The sequence below is a fragment of the Molothrus aeneus genome, chromosome 6 (genome assembly GCF_037042795.1).
Source record: "Molothrus aeneus isolate 106 chromosome 6, BPBGC_Maene_1.0, whole genome shotgun sequence".
Classification (NCBI taxonomy): Eukaryota; Metazoa; Chordata; class Aves; order Passeriformes; family Icteridae; genus Molothrus; species Molothrus aeneus.
The window spans coordinates 31,689,855-31,704,303 of NC_089651.1; the positions used below are offsets into that span (position 1 = coordinate 31,689,855).

General features: G+C 33.7%; 1 protein-coding gene across 1 annotated transcript in view; it reads left to right on the forward strand.

Moving 5' to 3' along the window:
• The window catches only part of LOC136558342 (formin-like), a 122,717-nt gene that overhangs the window by 36,448 nt on the left and 71,820 nt on the right, over window positions 1–14,449 (forward strand). Inside the window, exons 4-5 of the mRNA XM_066552721.1 lie at window positions 2,207–2,973; window positions 6,544–6,694. Coding sequence (XP_066408818.1) covers window positions 2,207–2,973; window positions 6,544–6,694 — 918 coding nt within the window. The remainder of the gene's footprint in view (window positions 1–2,206; window positions 2,974–6,543; window positions 6,695–14,449) is intronic.

Genomic DNA, 14,449 nt, shown 5'->3' on the forward strand with positions numbered 1-14,449 from the left:
ATATATAAAAAATAGCACATATTATATTAATATTCATATTCTTGAAACTGGTTGAAAGTATTATCATAGGTATATAAGGTAATCTTACTTTGGTGAAGAAGACTTACTTTGACATGAAAAGTAATTAAAATAAAATTGGTTTCTTACTTATTACTAAATAGAAATATTACTTATTTTTGTTATTACTAATGCTTAGTGTTTTTAGCTTTAATTCTTGTTTATAGGGTTTTTTCAAGCTACAAAAAATAATTCTGAAAACATGCAAGTTTTATTCTTTTTCTTGCTTTTCATTCTTTCACCTCAAATATAATTTTGACTTTAAACTACCAATTTTATATTGTAAATTAAAACTGGAGATCTGTATTTGGAGAGGCTTATAATACTAACACAGTTGCTTTTATGCCTATTTAAACGTAATAAATAGTTTTGTTAGATGCTGTGCTTCTTTTACAGTGTGTTTTTAAGGTGGCTTCAGATTTACTGCTGGGAAAATCTTTAATGTTCAAAGTAAATTGTTCTGTGAGGGAGTTTTTGATGTCCAATAGGAGCAAAGCACTATGATAAAAAAACTCCAGTTAAATTCCTTAAGGCAAACTTACTTCATTACCTCATTTATGGATCAGTATGCCAAGTTTAAAAAGAAAAGCAATTTCGTTGGAGCAATTCAAATGGCAGAAAATCTTGTGATAGTTGAATTGAACTAATAATAAAGATGAGTGCCAATAGAGTAATAGTAGGAAAAGGAAGAAAGCTAAGTAAATGTATTGTTATACATATTCGTTCTGAGTCATCTATAAAACTAACCAAAATTGAGTTGTTTCCAATGCAAATTTGTTTGATTCTCTCTGTAAGACTTCAAACTTGATTTCCTACCTTTACACTTGCTTGTGTAAAGGAGCATTTTATACCCAGTGTGTTCAGACTGTTTACTTTGGATTTTATCCTACAAAACTGATTAGAATCCAAGCTGACCATACTCCTGTAAGTATGAGTATCTTGTTTGCATATCTAGTCAAACTTCATTTCACAATATAAACCCACAACTATTACATTATATTTGCCATGTTGAGCTACAGATATGTGACTTGGATGCACATTACTTAATGCTATAAACTAGTAGCTCTGCGCTAATACTCAAGTTGGAATGGTAAATAGGGAGTCCTGTGTTGCCAGTTCTGACAAGCACTTCATGGGAATTTTAAGTGTAAATTCCTGTGCCTGTAGGAATTTGAGAAAATCACAGTTTATTAGCTGTTTCTGTTATGAGGTTGGCTTCCCTTTTGTAGAGGGATCCTGGAAGAACCATGAAAAACTCTCTTTCAGGAGTCATTGCCTTGCAAAGAATCATGGTAATATCAGCCAGCTGTCTGATAGTATCATGGCATAACAGAAAATTACTTGTAGGGACCTGATAACCTGGAATAGCAGTATTGGATTGTATTGGATTTTTTAAAGGAGATATTTCTGTGCCAAGTGTTTTGTATCTTTCTGACATATAGTAAGAAAAGTGGGGTTTTTTCCTTACTTACTTAGTTATCCAGTGAAATCGTCTTTATTCGCTTGGTTCTAATGTTTATTTTCCTGAATTGTAGATTAAAATATATCTGGAAGAAATGAAATTTTAATCTAATTGCAGAGATAAACTTGAAGAATTTATTTGTACCTCTGTGAATTTTATTGATGATAAATGATAAAATATTACTTTATTTAATGTTTTATCTTGAATGAATGTCAACCTCCATTGTGTTTAATCTATTTTTTACTTCCTAACATGTTATCTCTCTATATATGTATATATGACATATAAATGAAATGAAATAAGCAATAAACTCATGTCATTAAATAGAATAACATTTGAAAAAGCTACCATTTTTCCATAATATACCATTAATTATTGCATTGAGTTAAAAACCGGTAAGTCTGCTTAAAGATAAGGTACAACTTAAAATTTGCCCAAATTGATGTTCTGGATTTTTCCTTACAAAATATATTTTGTTGAAAGACACCCTGCTTACATTTCTTTAAAGATTAGTAATTGTCCAGTTATATAATAGCTTGCAATAAAACCATTTAGAACTGGGAAAGAGAAGTGTTTCCCACTTTGATTAAGAACATAGTTCAAATGTGAAGATTTTTAACAGACTACGAAATAAACACTTCAAAAAAATATTTGCACTAAGGGTGTTTTTTTCTTGTTGCTCTGCAGTCTCAGTTTGAACTCAGGGTATTCCATATTCGTGGAGAACATGCTGTCTCAACTGCTCAGCTTGAGGAAACCATTGCACATCTGAAGAATGAACTTGATAATAAATTAAACAGAAGAAATGAAAAAGCAAAGGATATTGGTGTTTCTACTGAAGATGATAACCCACCAAAGGCATACCGAAATGTATGTATACAGACTGACAGAGAAACTTTTATAAAGCCTAGTGAAGAAGAAAACAGAGCTGTGAAAAATAACCAAATAGTACCCAAAAAGCTTAATATTTCTTCTTTGACACATAGTATATCTGCCCAAAGTGAAAACAAGGACAATTACAATGTACAGTCATCAGAAAGTGTCTTGTCTTGTCAACCAAAACAAATGCTGCCTCCTCCACCACCACCACCTCCTCCCCTTCCTGATTCTTCGCTGTCTGCTGTAGTTCCTCCACCACCACCTTTGCCAATGGGTCCTGCTTCACTCACATCTGAGTTTGGATCTTGTCCATCGCTGCCACCTCCACTTTCTGAAGGCTGTAGGGATTTTCAAGCACCACCACCACCGCCACCCCCACCGCTTCCAGGGCTGGGACCTCCTGTTCCTCCTCCACTGCCTGGATCTGGGTTACCTCCACCCCCTCCACCTCCTGGGCCTGGGTTCTTTTTTAATAGCACTTTATCTTCAAACCAAGGTCCTCGAAAACCTGCCATTGAACCTGGCCGTCCCATGAAGCCTTTGTACTGGACACGAATACAATTGCAAGATAACAGGTAAAATATACTTACTTGGACTTGCGCTGCTGCTTACAGGTCAGTGTAGAGACATGGAATTTACATAATTCTAGAATAAAACCTGAATCAGTTCTAGAAGTCTGAAAAAATAAGTTGTTTTAAAATATCATATTTAAATTAAAATTATATGTGTTTTAAATGAAAACTTTTTGCATCACAACAAAAACATGTTTTATTTGGGCTTTTTCTCCCAATAATTCAAGCACTGCATGGATAACTATAGTGACAGAGTGCTTCCCAGATTTAGCACTAAAGTGTAAAAGGGTAGCCAAGAGATTAGAAAGATTTTTTTTCTTAAAATTAAGTCTGTGTTTGCATTAGAATTGAAATGTTAAAGTTTGGTCAGGTGAGAATTTAGTTTCATTCTTGTTTTCCAGTCACTTTGTGATCCATTCTCCAGAGAACTATATTGTGTCATCCTCTGTGATTCCAGTTCTAGAAACTGGAAACAGTTAAACTGGAACCTAACCTCTGTGCATAAGTCTGTCAGAGCAGGAAGAATAAAGCATATGTGTAAATATATGCAGCTCAGCAACCTGCAGCATGAAGTGTCCATTATGGACAAGTCTCAGTACTGATGGAGACCTCTACAGCTTTAAAAAAAAAACAGATATAAAATTTTAAAAAGAATATCCTCCTTACTGTGATTTAGTGCAGGGATAGAATCCCAGATGTGTTTGAGGGAGGGATGCCATCCAGAGGGACCCTGATATGATTGAGTAGTGGGACTGCAAACAAGTCCAAGTGCAAGATCTTGTACCTGAGTTGGGGCTCCCAGTATCGGTAAAATCTGTGATTAGAGGAGGTAGATTTAGGTAGAATATAAATAAGAAATTCTTTACTGTGGGATTGATGAGGCACTGAAAGGTTTCCAAGAGGACCTGCAGATGCCTCTTTTTTGAAAGTGTTCAAGGCCAGATAGGATGGTCTAGTGGAGGTTGTCCCTGCCCATGGGAAGGGGTTGGAATGAGATCATCTTCAAGGTTCTTTCAACCCAGGTAATTCTGTGGTTCTATAACAGTGTTTTAGTAGAATACATCAAATCCAAAGTTAGAACAAAACATACTGTTTTGTCAATTAGTTTGAAAGGTTTCATTTGGTGAACAGACATAAATAAGCATTTTTTGGCCAGGTTTTTTTGAAATTGTCCTACAGTCTTTGTTTATGCCACCTGTTTATTTAGCTGACAGGAGAAAAGCAGTTCTCCCAGTCACACTTTCTGAACCAGCATTAGTACCTTACTGCCACAGTTACTCAGCTGCTCTTTTTGGATTTGACTGATACTGACTTTCCTTCTTGTGTTTATTACTGTAATATGGAGCTCATTAGGAGGCATGGATCAAAAAGGATTTTTGGGGGATGCTTAAGTGACACAGACTATTTTATTTTAATGAAGAGCTGTTCCTTAATTCAGTCCTGTATTAATGCAAGTAATAAAATTACGTTATTATTGAGATCTTAAAGTTCAAAACTGTTATTGTCTGTGTTCAAAATAATGTTAGCCTAGCAGCAGTTACCAAGATGCTAAATTGAAATATTTTAATAAGCTAAATTATATTACTATAGCCATAATGCATCATAATATGTGCTATACAGTATATACACACAGTATATTACTTATTATTATTATATTATTATTGTTATATTATATTATTAATACAATATACTGTTCATTTCTAGAAATTATTATAGTTTATTTATTCTGTAACATGGTTTTTATAAATTATGTATTTATTTAAATTATTTAGTATTATAATATTTTATTTTCAGGTTTCTCTATTATATTTAAACATATTTGAAGTAAATATCTGCAATTAGGTGCATTTAAATATGAGTTTTATTTTACTTTACAGCTCTGAATTTATTTTGATGAGAAAGTACCATTATGCTGGTGTAATAAAACATTGTAAGATGTCAATATTTTATATAAAGTATTTGACAAGAACAAAGAAATTACTGAAATGTCAGTTGTATAGTCTTAGTTTTTCAGAATTAAAAAGAATTGAAATTTTTCAGAATTGAAATATTTTGGAGCAGGAGTCTTGAACATTTCGGTTTTACTTTCCCAATATTTCTTTGGCATAATCGTTTCTTAGTGAATAAATAGTCGGTCCATAAATAAACTTTATTGAAATTCTTCCCATTGAATCAATTAAATAAAAGTTTTCTTTCTGAGACAGTGCTGGTTCACCAAGTTTTTGCAAGGTAAGGGATAATTCATAGCATTCTGATGAACTGTTGGTTACCAGATGTAATGGTCCAGCATTTTCATGGTCTGTATTAGAACTGGAAATTTCTTCAAGGGTTTGCTGCTCAGATTGGAAGCTGTCCAGGACTTCTGGTTGCAGAGCCAGAAAGAATCCTTCATTCTTCAGTATTGCTAACACAACTATCCTGGTTCAGAGACAACAACTTATATCAGGAAGGGTGAAGCTGTGGAGCTCTAAGCATGTCCTGTGACATAGAATATGCTGCATCAGCAAATGTTAATAAAAAAAATGAAAAGTTCCTTAAACATTCATGATAGTAGACAGTTGAGTATTAAGTAGAAAAAAAATCCTAAATTTGAAAAAAAAAAAAAAAGGCTCCTTTTGAATTGGTAGGTATTCAGTTTTGTTGCATATTACATCTATGTTTAGTGACATCAGCCATTTGTATTTTGTAGTGGTTTTCTTCACTTTTATTAATTGCGAACAATTTCACTGCCTTTTAGTGACATCTGCTGGAAGATGTGGTCCCACCTTCTACTGATAAACAGACAAGAACACTCAGAAGTTTTGTCCCACATATTTTCCTGAAACATTGAAATTTTTGAAACAAGGCCCTTTCAGAATTGATGTGCAATGTTTGTAGCGCTACATATTATTTTCCCCTAATCCAGATAAAACTGGAGGATTGTGTAAACAAGCTCCCAGCTGATCCAAAACTAAATCTGGTCTTGGAAGGCAAAAAAAGAAAGAAAGATAATCCACATTTAAAATTTGCAGTTGGTTGAATGGAGAAGAATACTGGCTAGTCTCCCAAATATAAGCCACATAATTACTCTCATTTCTCAGAACTACAACAAGGATAAATATGAGCATACAACATCTGTGGATAACATGAAGTAAATCAGGTCCTATACAAATTTCCCCAAACACATTTAAAATATGCTTGAATAAAGTTTGTTCACTATTTGTTGATACTGTTTATTTTTATAGGTCTGGATAGATTACTGGGAATTTCTCAAAAAAGCTGATTGGAGTACTTCTAATCCTAGTTGAAGTGGCAGAAATCTCTTTACATATATTTGCACAAGCTGCCGTTATTGCACCAAGAACGGTATATACGAATGATGCGTAGTCTAGCAGGCATGGACTAAGTAGCTCAAACTAATAACTAAAACTTATAGGAAAACTTTTTACTCCTTACAGGAGCAAGGTATAGGAAAGGAATGCTCTGTGTGTTGCTTTGAGTTTAAATCTATCATGGATTTTCATCTATTATGGTTAGATCTATTATAGTTTCTCATAATGTTTAGAATTGTTATTATTACCTTTCCCTTTATAGGAAAACTGCTATGCCAACATTATGGGAATCACTGGAAGAACCTGATATACTTGACACTACTGAGTTTGAATATTTATTCTCCAAAGACACCACTCAGGAAAAAAGAAAACCATTATCAGAGACTTACGAAAAAAAAACCAAGGCCAAAAAGGTATTTATTGTTTCTTTGTCTTTTTTTTTTTTTTTTTTTTTTTTGTGTGTGTGTGTGTGTGGTACTGTTTAGTCTATTTTGAGAAAACTCCCTTTTAATTTTTGGATTTTTTGTGAATGAGCAAGAAAGAAAACTATGGATTATGGATTGCTGATTCAATCTCAAATCTCTTGCTTGAGAATGCAAGGGTATTATTTACCTTGGAAAATCCTTTACCTTTGCTAATGAAAGTTCCACATCCTAGTGAGGTAGAAAAAATACTGTACAGGGGAATAGAATTAAAGTTCTAATTAGTAACTGAAAGTGACAGTATTTCAGCCATTATTTGCCCTTGAGCTGTTGTATAATTAATGCCTGTCTTTAGTTACTCCAGCAAACCTCTCTTCTACTGAGATTAATTTTGTTAGAAAAATAAAATTTAAAGCAAAATTTTTAATAAGGAATGCCAATTTTTTTCCAACATAGCTAAGGAGTTGTGTCAGGAAGGGGCAAGACAATCACGTCTTTGATGGCCAAAGCTACAGGCAGTATCTGTGTCATTGCTGTAGCATTTAGATATGATCCATTACAGAGGCAGCTGGCACTTGCCAATTGGGATGTGCAGGTGGGAAAAACAAATGCCATTAGTAGTATTTACTGCCAGAAAAATTCTGGACTGAATAATAATCAATACTGTTTTCCTAAAACAGTGTGATTACATGTCAGAAACTACTGAAACATTTATTGTGTTTTAAATCTGTTTGAGTTGACCTGCTTTGAACCACAAGAGGGCACTTTGCATGTGAGCTGTGCTTGCTACCTTCAATTTTATAATACATAGAGCGTGAAACGTATACATGTTGGGGCTTTCAGATCTTTCAGAACATCTTTCATCATAAATTCCCTGTATTGTGTCTTAATGCAACAGCTAATGAGAAGTATCAGTAAGGCTGTAGAATTTATAGAACTCAAATTCATGCAATGCAAAAAGTAAATAATTTAAAATGGGGCCTGGATGGGGACATGCTGGCATTTGTAAATGCACACCAAAGAAATAATAGTTACAGTCCTTCAAATATTAGACTAACATTGGGCATGAACATCTCCGTGAAAAATATTTTTATATATTTTACTTGGCAAATGCTTGAAATGAATGTGATATGTAGCAGCAGCTGTATCCATAAATTCAATTAGTTCATATATCTTATGTCTTCTTTCTAATATTTATTTTTACATTTCATTAATTTACCTTTTTTCAGAAAGAATTGTGTAATAGGAAATAAAGGTTTCTAAAGAACTTTGAAGTATTTAATCACTGTAACTTTAATGGGGAATTAATATGCATAAGTAGTTGCCTTTTTATTTCAAAATCTCAGTAATTAAGGGAGTATATCTACTTCTCCAAGGGGGTGACAGCAAACCAGGTACAGAATTAGGCCTGTATACTGAAAGATGAAATTATGCTTTTCTTTTTCCTTGCTGCTTTGCAAACTAACTTACTTGTTTGAGCAGCGTGATTATTTAGTGATCTCTCTTGACTTATCCAAAATTGAATTGGGTAGTACTTACAGAACATATTGTTACAATAATATGCATTATTTCTTGTGAGCAACCAGTGTATTTTCATACAAAGACATCCTTTTTATTTCTATCAACGTTTTAATTATTCTGCTTTGTTATTAGAGGTAATAAGATATTTTAAGACAATGGATATTTTACTGAAAATAAAGAAATGAAAAAGGTTCCTTTAAAGTACTGTGGAAAATACAAAAGTAAACCCCCTTAGAAACAAATTCAAAATTATATCTATTACCATGTCTTTGGTTTTGAAAACCCATGGTAATGTGATGATGGTGTTACAAACCATGGGAACTGTAGGGTTTTCCATGAGAATTTACCAATGTCATGGTCAGTAGTGTGAAATTCCATCATTGGGTCAAATTAAAAATTAAAAATAAATCCACTTTTAGAATTCGAAGAAAATGTTAATTGAGTACAGAAGCATTTTCTTTCGTATATCCTGTCTTTTCACCTTTCTCAGTTAAATGACTCATAGTAGCAGCTGAATGTTTTTACAGACAGTTGGCCCTCTTAGATGGTCCTATGTTTTTCTTTGTCTCTCTGAAAGCCCAGATATGTCCAGGCTGGCTCCAGTGGGTCAATCTTGGTGGGCTGCAAATGTTACAGTAGTAGCGAGGCATTTTATTTACTTACAGGAGGATTTATTAGTAGATAATAACAGAGAACTCCTGTAGATCAATATAAAACTGTCAGTTTGACTGGTTTCATTTCTGATTTCTCATGCTTCTTTTGGCTCTCAACTTCTCTTGCCTTTTTCCTAACAATTATATCTACTAGGGTTTTAGCAGGAATTTTTTCTTTGCTTCAGTACATAAATTTCTTCTTGTCTGATCTTAAAAATGGTACCCGTGTCACATTATAGGAAATTGTATAGTCTGGTTAAAGATGCTTTCTACAGACATTAAGAAACACAAATCTTATATGAAGCTCATCATATAGATTTAGCTGATGCCATGTCGTTATGTACTTCCTTATAAATTCCTTTTTCATATTCACTAAAAGAGCCTTCCAGAGCAAGTTATAGGTACAGCGATGAAGCTGGAGTTTGTGTTTGAAATAGTTAAGCTGTTTTATTTAATGATACCTGGTAAGACTGACCCACTTCCTGCACTAACCCTCTTCTCTGCACAAACTATGCCTTATTTCATAGCATCTTACACAAACTAAGTTCAGCTTCTTTGATTTTGAGGGAAATGACAGACCAATAGATGGTGCAGGTCTGCTTATTAAAACATGATTGTTCAATGCTTTTCTCCTTGAATGAGAATTACATCAGTGCCTCACATTCAAGTTCCTTTTTCAATTGGAATTAAGATTTTATCTTTTGAATTAGAGGGTAATTGTTTCTCATTTAACTCTTTTGCAATTCCAAATAAAACAATATTACTCAGTTTATTCTCAGAATTATTAGTTTTGTGAAACCAGTTGGAATAATCTGTAGGCTTAGGCTGTGAAATGAATACTTCTGTGGAAAGCCTATAGAAATTTCAGTTCTGTTCTTACCCATTTTCCAGGTAGTAGACACTGTATGGTAACACAGATTAAAAAATTCAGTGTATGCTCTGCTTTCTTTTACTTACAGCTGATAGACACCTGCCATTTTCAGCCAGAAATGTCTAAATGTCCTACATAAGCTGCACCAGGGAGATTTAGGTTGGACATGGAGGAATTTCTTCACAGAAAGGGTGATTAGCCTTAGGAATGGACTCTTCAGGGAGGTGGCAGTCACCATTCCTGGAGGTGTTTAAGGAAACCCTGACTGTGGTACTCAGTGCTGTGGTCTGGTTGACATTGTGGTGTTCAGTCATAGGTTGGACTTGATGTCAGAAATCTTTTTCAACCTGATCGATTCTGTGATTAAGATAAATGGAATGGCTGGTCTATTTTCCAGTACCATTTGGCAAGTTATGCTCAGAAAGGAAACTTCTGAGTATGTATTCATATTATACATATATATTTATAGTCATATATATTATATAATTACAATATAATAAAATGTTTCATAAAATAAATATTTACAATATATCAATAATATTTCAATATATCATCAATAATATTTCTATTCATGCATATATGTACTCACTGTCAAAATAGTAGAATACACTGGGGACTCTGTGGACTTCTCTGCTGGTTGTAGTTACTTTGTATTTTACTTATTTCTTGGATAGCAGAATGCTAACTCTGCAGCCACCACCTATTTGTGAGAGGCTTCAAATGTACTGAAATAGATCCTTCACAAGGCTTTCATGTGTCTGAGATCTCATCTGACAGACAAAGATAAGCACAAAGCTAATGCAATTAACCACAAGGTTAATACGATTAAGAATATTCAGCTATCTAAAAAATAAGATGGGGTACAGCTGGCTGGTAATAGTTCAGCAGAAAGAGTCTTGGCATTATAGTGGCTTACAAGAGGAACATGAATTGTCAAATCATGGTAATACTAAAAATGAAAAGCAGAACTCTGATAGATCAAGAAGTATTGCTTGCAAGACACTACTCAACCATGTCTCAGTTAAGAACTGCATCTACATTTAGGCACTACAACCCTTCATTAAAAATTTGCTAACTGTAAAGAGTCAAGAAGAGGGAGAATGATGAAAAGTGAAGTAGTCTCTAAGGAAAGAATCAAATTATTATGATTGTTTAGTCTAGAAAGGAGAAGGTTGATTGGGACACACAGTGTAAGTGTAATCAAGTGCATGCAGCTGCTGCAAAGAATAATTATGAAAAGCTTTCTAAGAGCAAGGATACCAAAGGAATGCAGAAAAATTTTGGCTTGGAAAATTGTGTTTCTGTATTTGTAGATCTTTAGGATAGTTTGTTTTGAGTGGTACACATATAATTGATAACTGTCTTGAAGTGCAGAAATGTTGTCTTGTTGTGCAGAATGACATTTCGAGTGCCTTTTCAACATCTTGATTCTGTTAATCAATTAAAAGACATAAAGTTCACCTTCTGCCCATTGTCATATGGGTTGAAACAGCTGGCTATACTTTTTTCAAAAATACTTTCATGATTCCCAAATTTGTTGCATTCATGCCACATAGAAATGGCTTATTGGGTTACACTGATTTCTAGAGGCTTCTGATAAGTATGTGGGGGAAGAAAGAAATGGAAATTAAGAATCTTAGCAGCAATGGTAATACAACTTAAAGGACTGCATAAAAGGTGATTTTACTTATTTTTAGAAATATAATAACTTATTTTGGAAAAATATAGTTCATTCACTTGATGGTGATACAATGTAAACCCCATATAGGCTAAACAAAGGTCAGGTGTACCTTTCTAGTACACAAATATATATACATAAGACTGGAATTTTGTTATTGTAATGTTTATCTGGGCTTAGAAGCTCTGCAAACTGTGTGGCTGCTCATGCTTCTTTGATCATGAAGCCCTTTGGAAAATGTAGCACCTTTGGAAGAACTTTAAGGTTTTTTTCCAATTGTACACCCTCTGAAATAATGCAGGAAACTCTTGTTCTTGCATATTTTCTCTGCATGTATGCAATCTTTCATTTAATGTTCTATGTATTATGTAGATAATGATAAAAATTAGTATTCTGAGGTTTTGATATTATGTCTTGAGAATTTAATTTGGTTTTTTCTGGTTGGGAGAATTTACTGACTAGATGAATATATTAGTTATGTCCCAGTATTAGAACAAAATACTATGCAACATATATAAACATTAAAAATATAATCCTTCTGTCATAAAAATGTTTTTGAATTAAGACTAGATGCATTATAATCTTATATGAAGTAATGTGATGCAGTAAATGTTTAGAGTTGATGTCCTTGAAGTGGAGAAAAGATGATTGCTGACATTCCCAGAGACTCTAGGTGGATAAATAATATACAGAAGGAGTGGGATTTATTTCATAGTTATTTTATATTTCTGAAGTGGTTGAATCCGCAGCAGGAAAAGTTCAAATTATTGGAGGAAAACAAAAGTTCCTTAGCACCTGAATATGAATCAAATAAATCAAAGACATTATTCATTATGTATTAACCAAATATTCTGAAATCTTGAAAAAGAGATATTTAAAAAAGATGTGTTTACTGCAATTTTTTCCACTTGCATTTTGTAGCTCCATTGCTAGATTTAGCACATATTTTGACATTGTGTTAGTTTTTCCAATATACTTGAGCACTTGTTAGTAATTTATCCTCAAAAACTCAAGTATTTTCTATACTTTTTCAAGAAACAGGATAGTTGGATATTTGTGATGCCACTCTGTCTTCATCTTACAAAAAAAAAAAAAAGAGCAAATGTCAAGTAATTTGTGTCAGGTGTATGCTCCAAATGAAAGTCCATCAATCATTTTTGGCCCTTTAGTGCAATGATTATAATTTCAAAGACGCAGGAGGACATTAAAGATAATGGCTTTTCTGTTGTCTATTATCTCTAACAGACTTCACATAATTATTAACATATGTCCTCATTTACGAAGAGTGTCAATATTTTGAGTGAATTGCATTTTTTTAACTGAAAGGGATATGCCTGTCAGCAAGTTTTTTGTCCATCTAACTAAATGAGGAATTACAATTAATAAATTTTGTGTTTCCGCAAGAAGGGCAAATATTGCAGAAAATGTTGGAAGCTTTGCAGGGGTGAAACACAATGACTGTCTTCAGCTGTCTGCATAAGATAATAAACAGTGTTCAAACTTAAGCAGAAGTACTAAAATGCTAGTGCATGCTCGTCCGAGGCACTCTCACTTTCTTTTTATATTTTATGCTGTGCTGAGAAAAATAATGGCATTCCTTGTTTATCACAAAGCCCTGAAGTCATGTAGAATATAGAAATTATCCACAGGGTGAATATCTGTTTTGTGGTTTGTCTAATTTTTGTAGTTCTGATAGGAGTAAAAATATTGAGAAATGTTTCTTACTAGCTCATTCACACCTCCTATTTGAACCTGATATATTGCCATTTGTGTGTACTTTAGAAAAAGGCTAAAAGTAGTGGTGTTTTCAAGCTAATAAAATGGTAAATAGACTTTAAAAATATAAAGCTGTGGTTCACTCATGTTAAGGAAAACATAGTTAAATTTGGCTCTCCCTTGAGTAGGAATATGAGAGATAATGTCTAGTCTTAAGCCTCTGAAATTTCATTGGTAACTCTTGGATTGTTTATGCAGAATGGCTTGAGGGACATACTTTGGCTTCTTGTGCAGAATATTCTTCCTGTGTTTGCACAGGGTTTCAGCAATCCAAACATGGGTCCAGGCTGTTGATTTGCTGTAAAAGTTGGTGAGTGGGAATGGAGGGAAATGCTGTAATATGCAGGACAGCTTTTTAGCTTATGGCTTTTCTCAATAAATTTAAATATTATGGAAGGAATCCATGCACCACCAGGAGGAAGGATTTAACTTTTAATCACTAAAGTAAACTGAATCTCTTCAGATTTCAGCACCAGTAAGTGTCCTGGACAGAATATAGGCATTGCAGTTTGACAGAACAGTAAAGTCCGCTGTACAATATTTAATGAAATAAATTTCTGGCTACATTAGAGGAACACCTTCTAATGGAAATGACAGAATAATTTATTAGTGCATTCAAGCTTTGGTATATCTTCATTTTTTAATTAGATTATAAAGATTTGAAAGATGTAGATGCGACACTTGTGTACAGCAAATCAGCTAACTTAACATTAAAAAATCGGGGAAAAAACAGCAAAAATCAAATAATGCTATGGGTCAGTGAAGTAAAGGAATTATCACCAGCAGTCACAATTTTGTCACTAAGCCAGAAGAGGCTACATCCATTACAACAATACATTCGTAGTCTGGAGAAGCAAAGGCAGCTGGCAAACCCCACCAGCTGGCACGGCAGCATCAGCTGGCTTGTAGCTGCTTACCTGTCACTGCCAGCTACAAGCAAGTCCCAATATGCTGAGAGGTGATCAGTGATTTGTCTTTTAAAAGCATAGACTAAATAGTTCAACACAGTCTTTACAAACTTTCCTTTTATTTGCCTTATGTTTTTACTGAACTGAAAAAGTGCTGATTTTTTTGTGTCTCCTTTCTATTTGGAATTCACACACATATGTAATTCCCCCTTAGTGACAGAATAACCATCATTTGGGACAAAGTTAGTGTCTTTGAAAACTAATTCTCTATTTAACTACTGATTATATATTTTAACTGCAAAATCTTTCAAGTTCCACATTGATTCTAAAAATCTATGA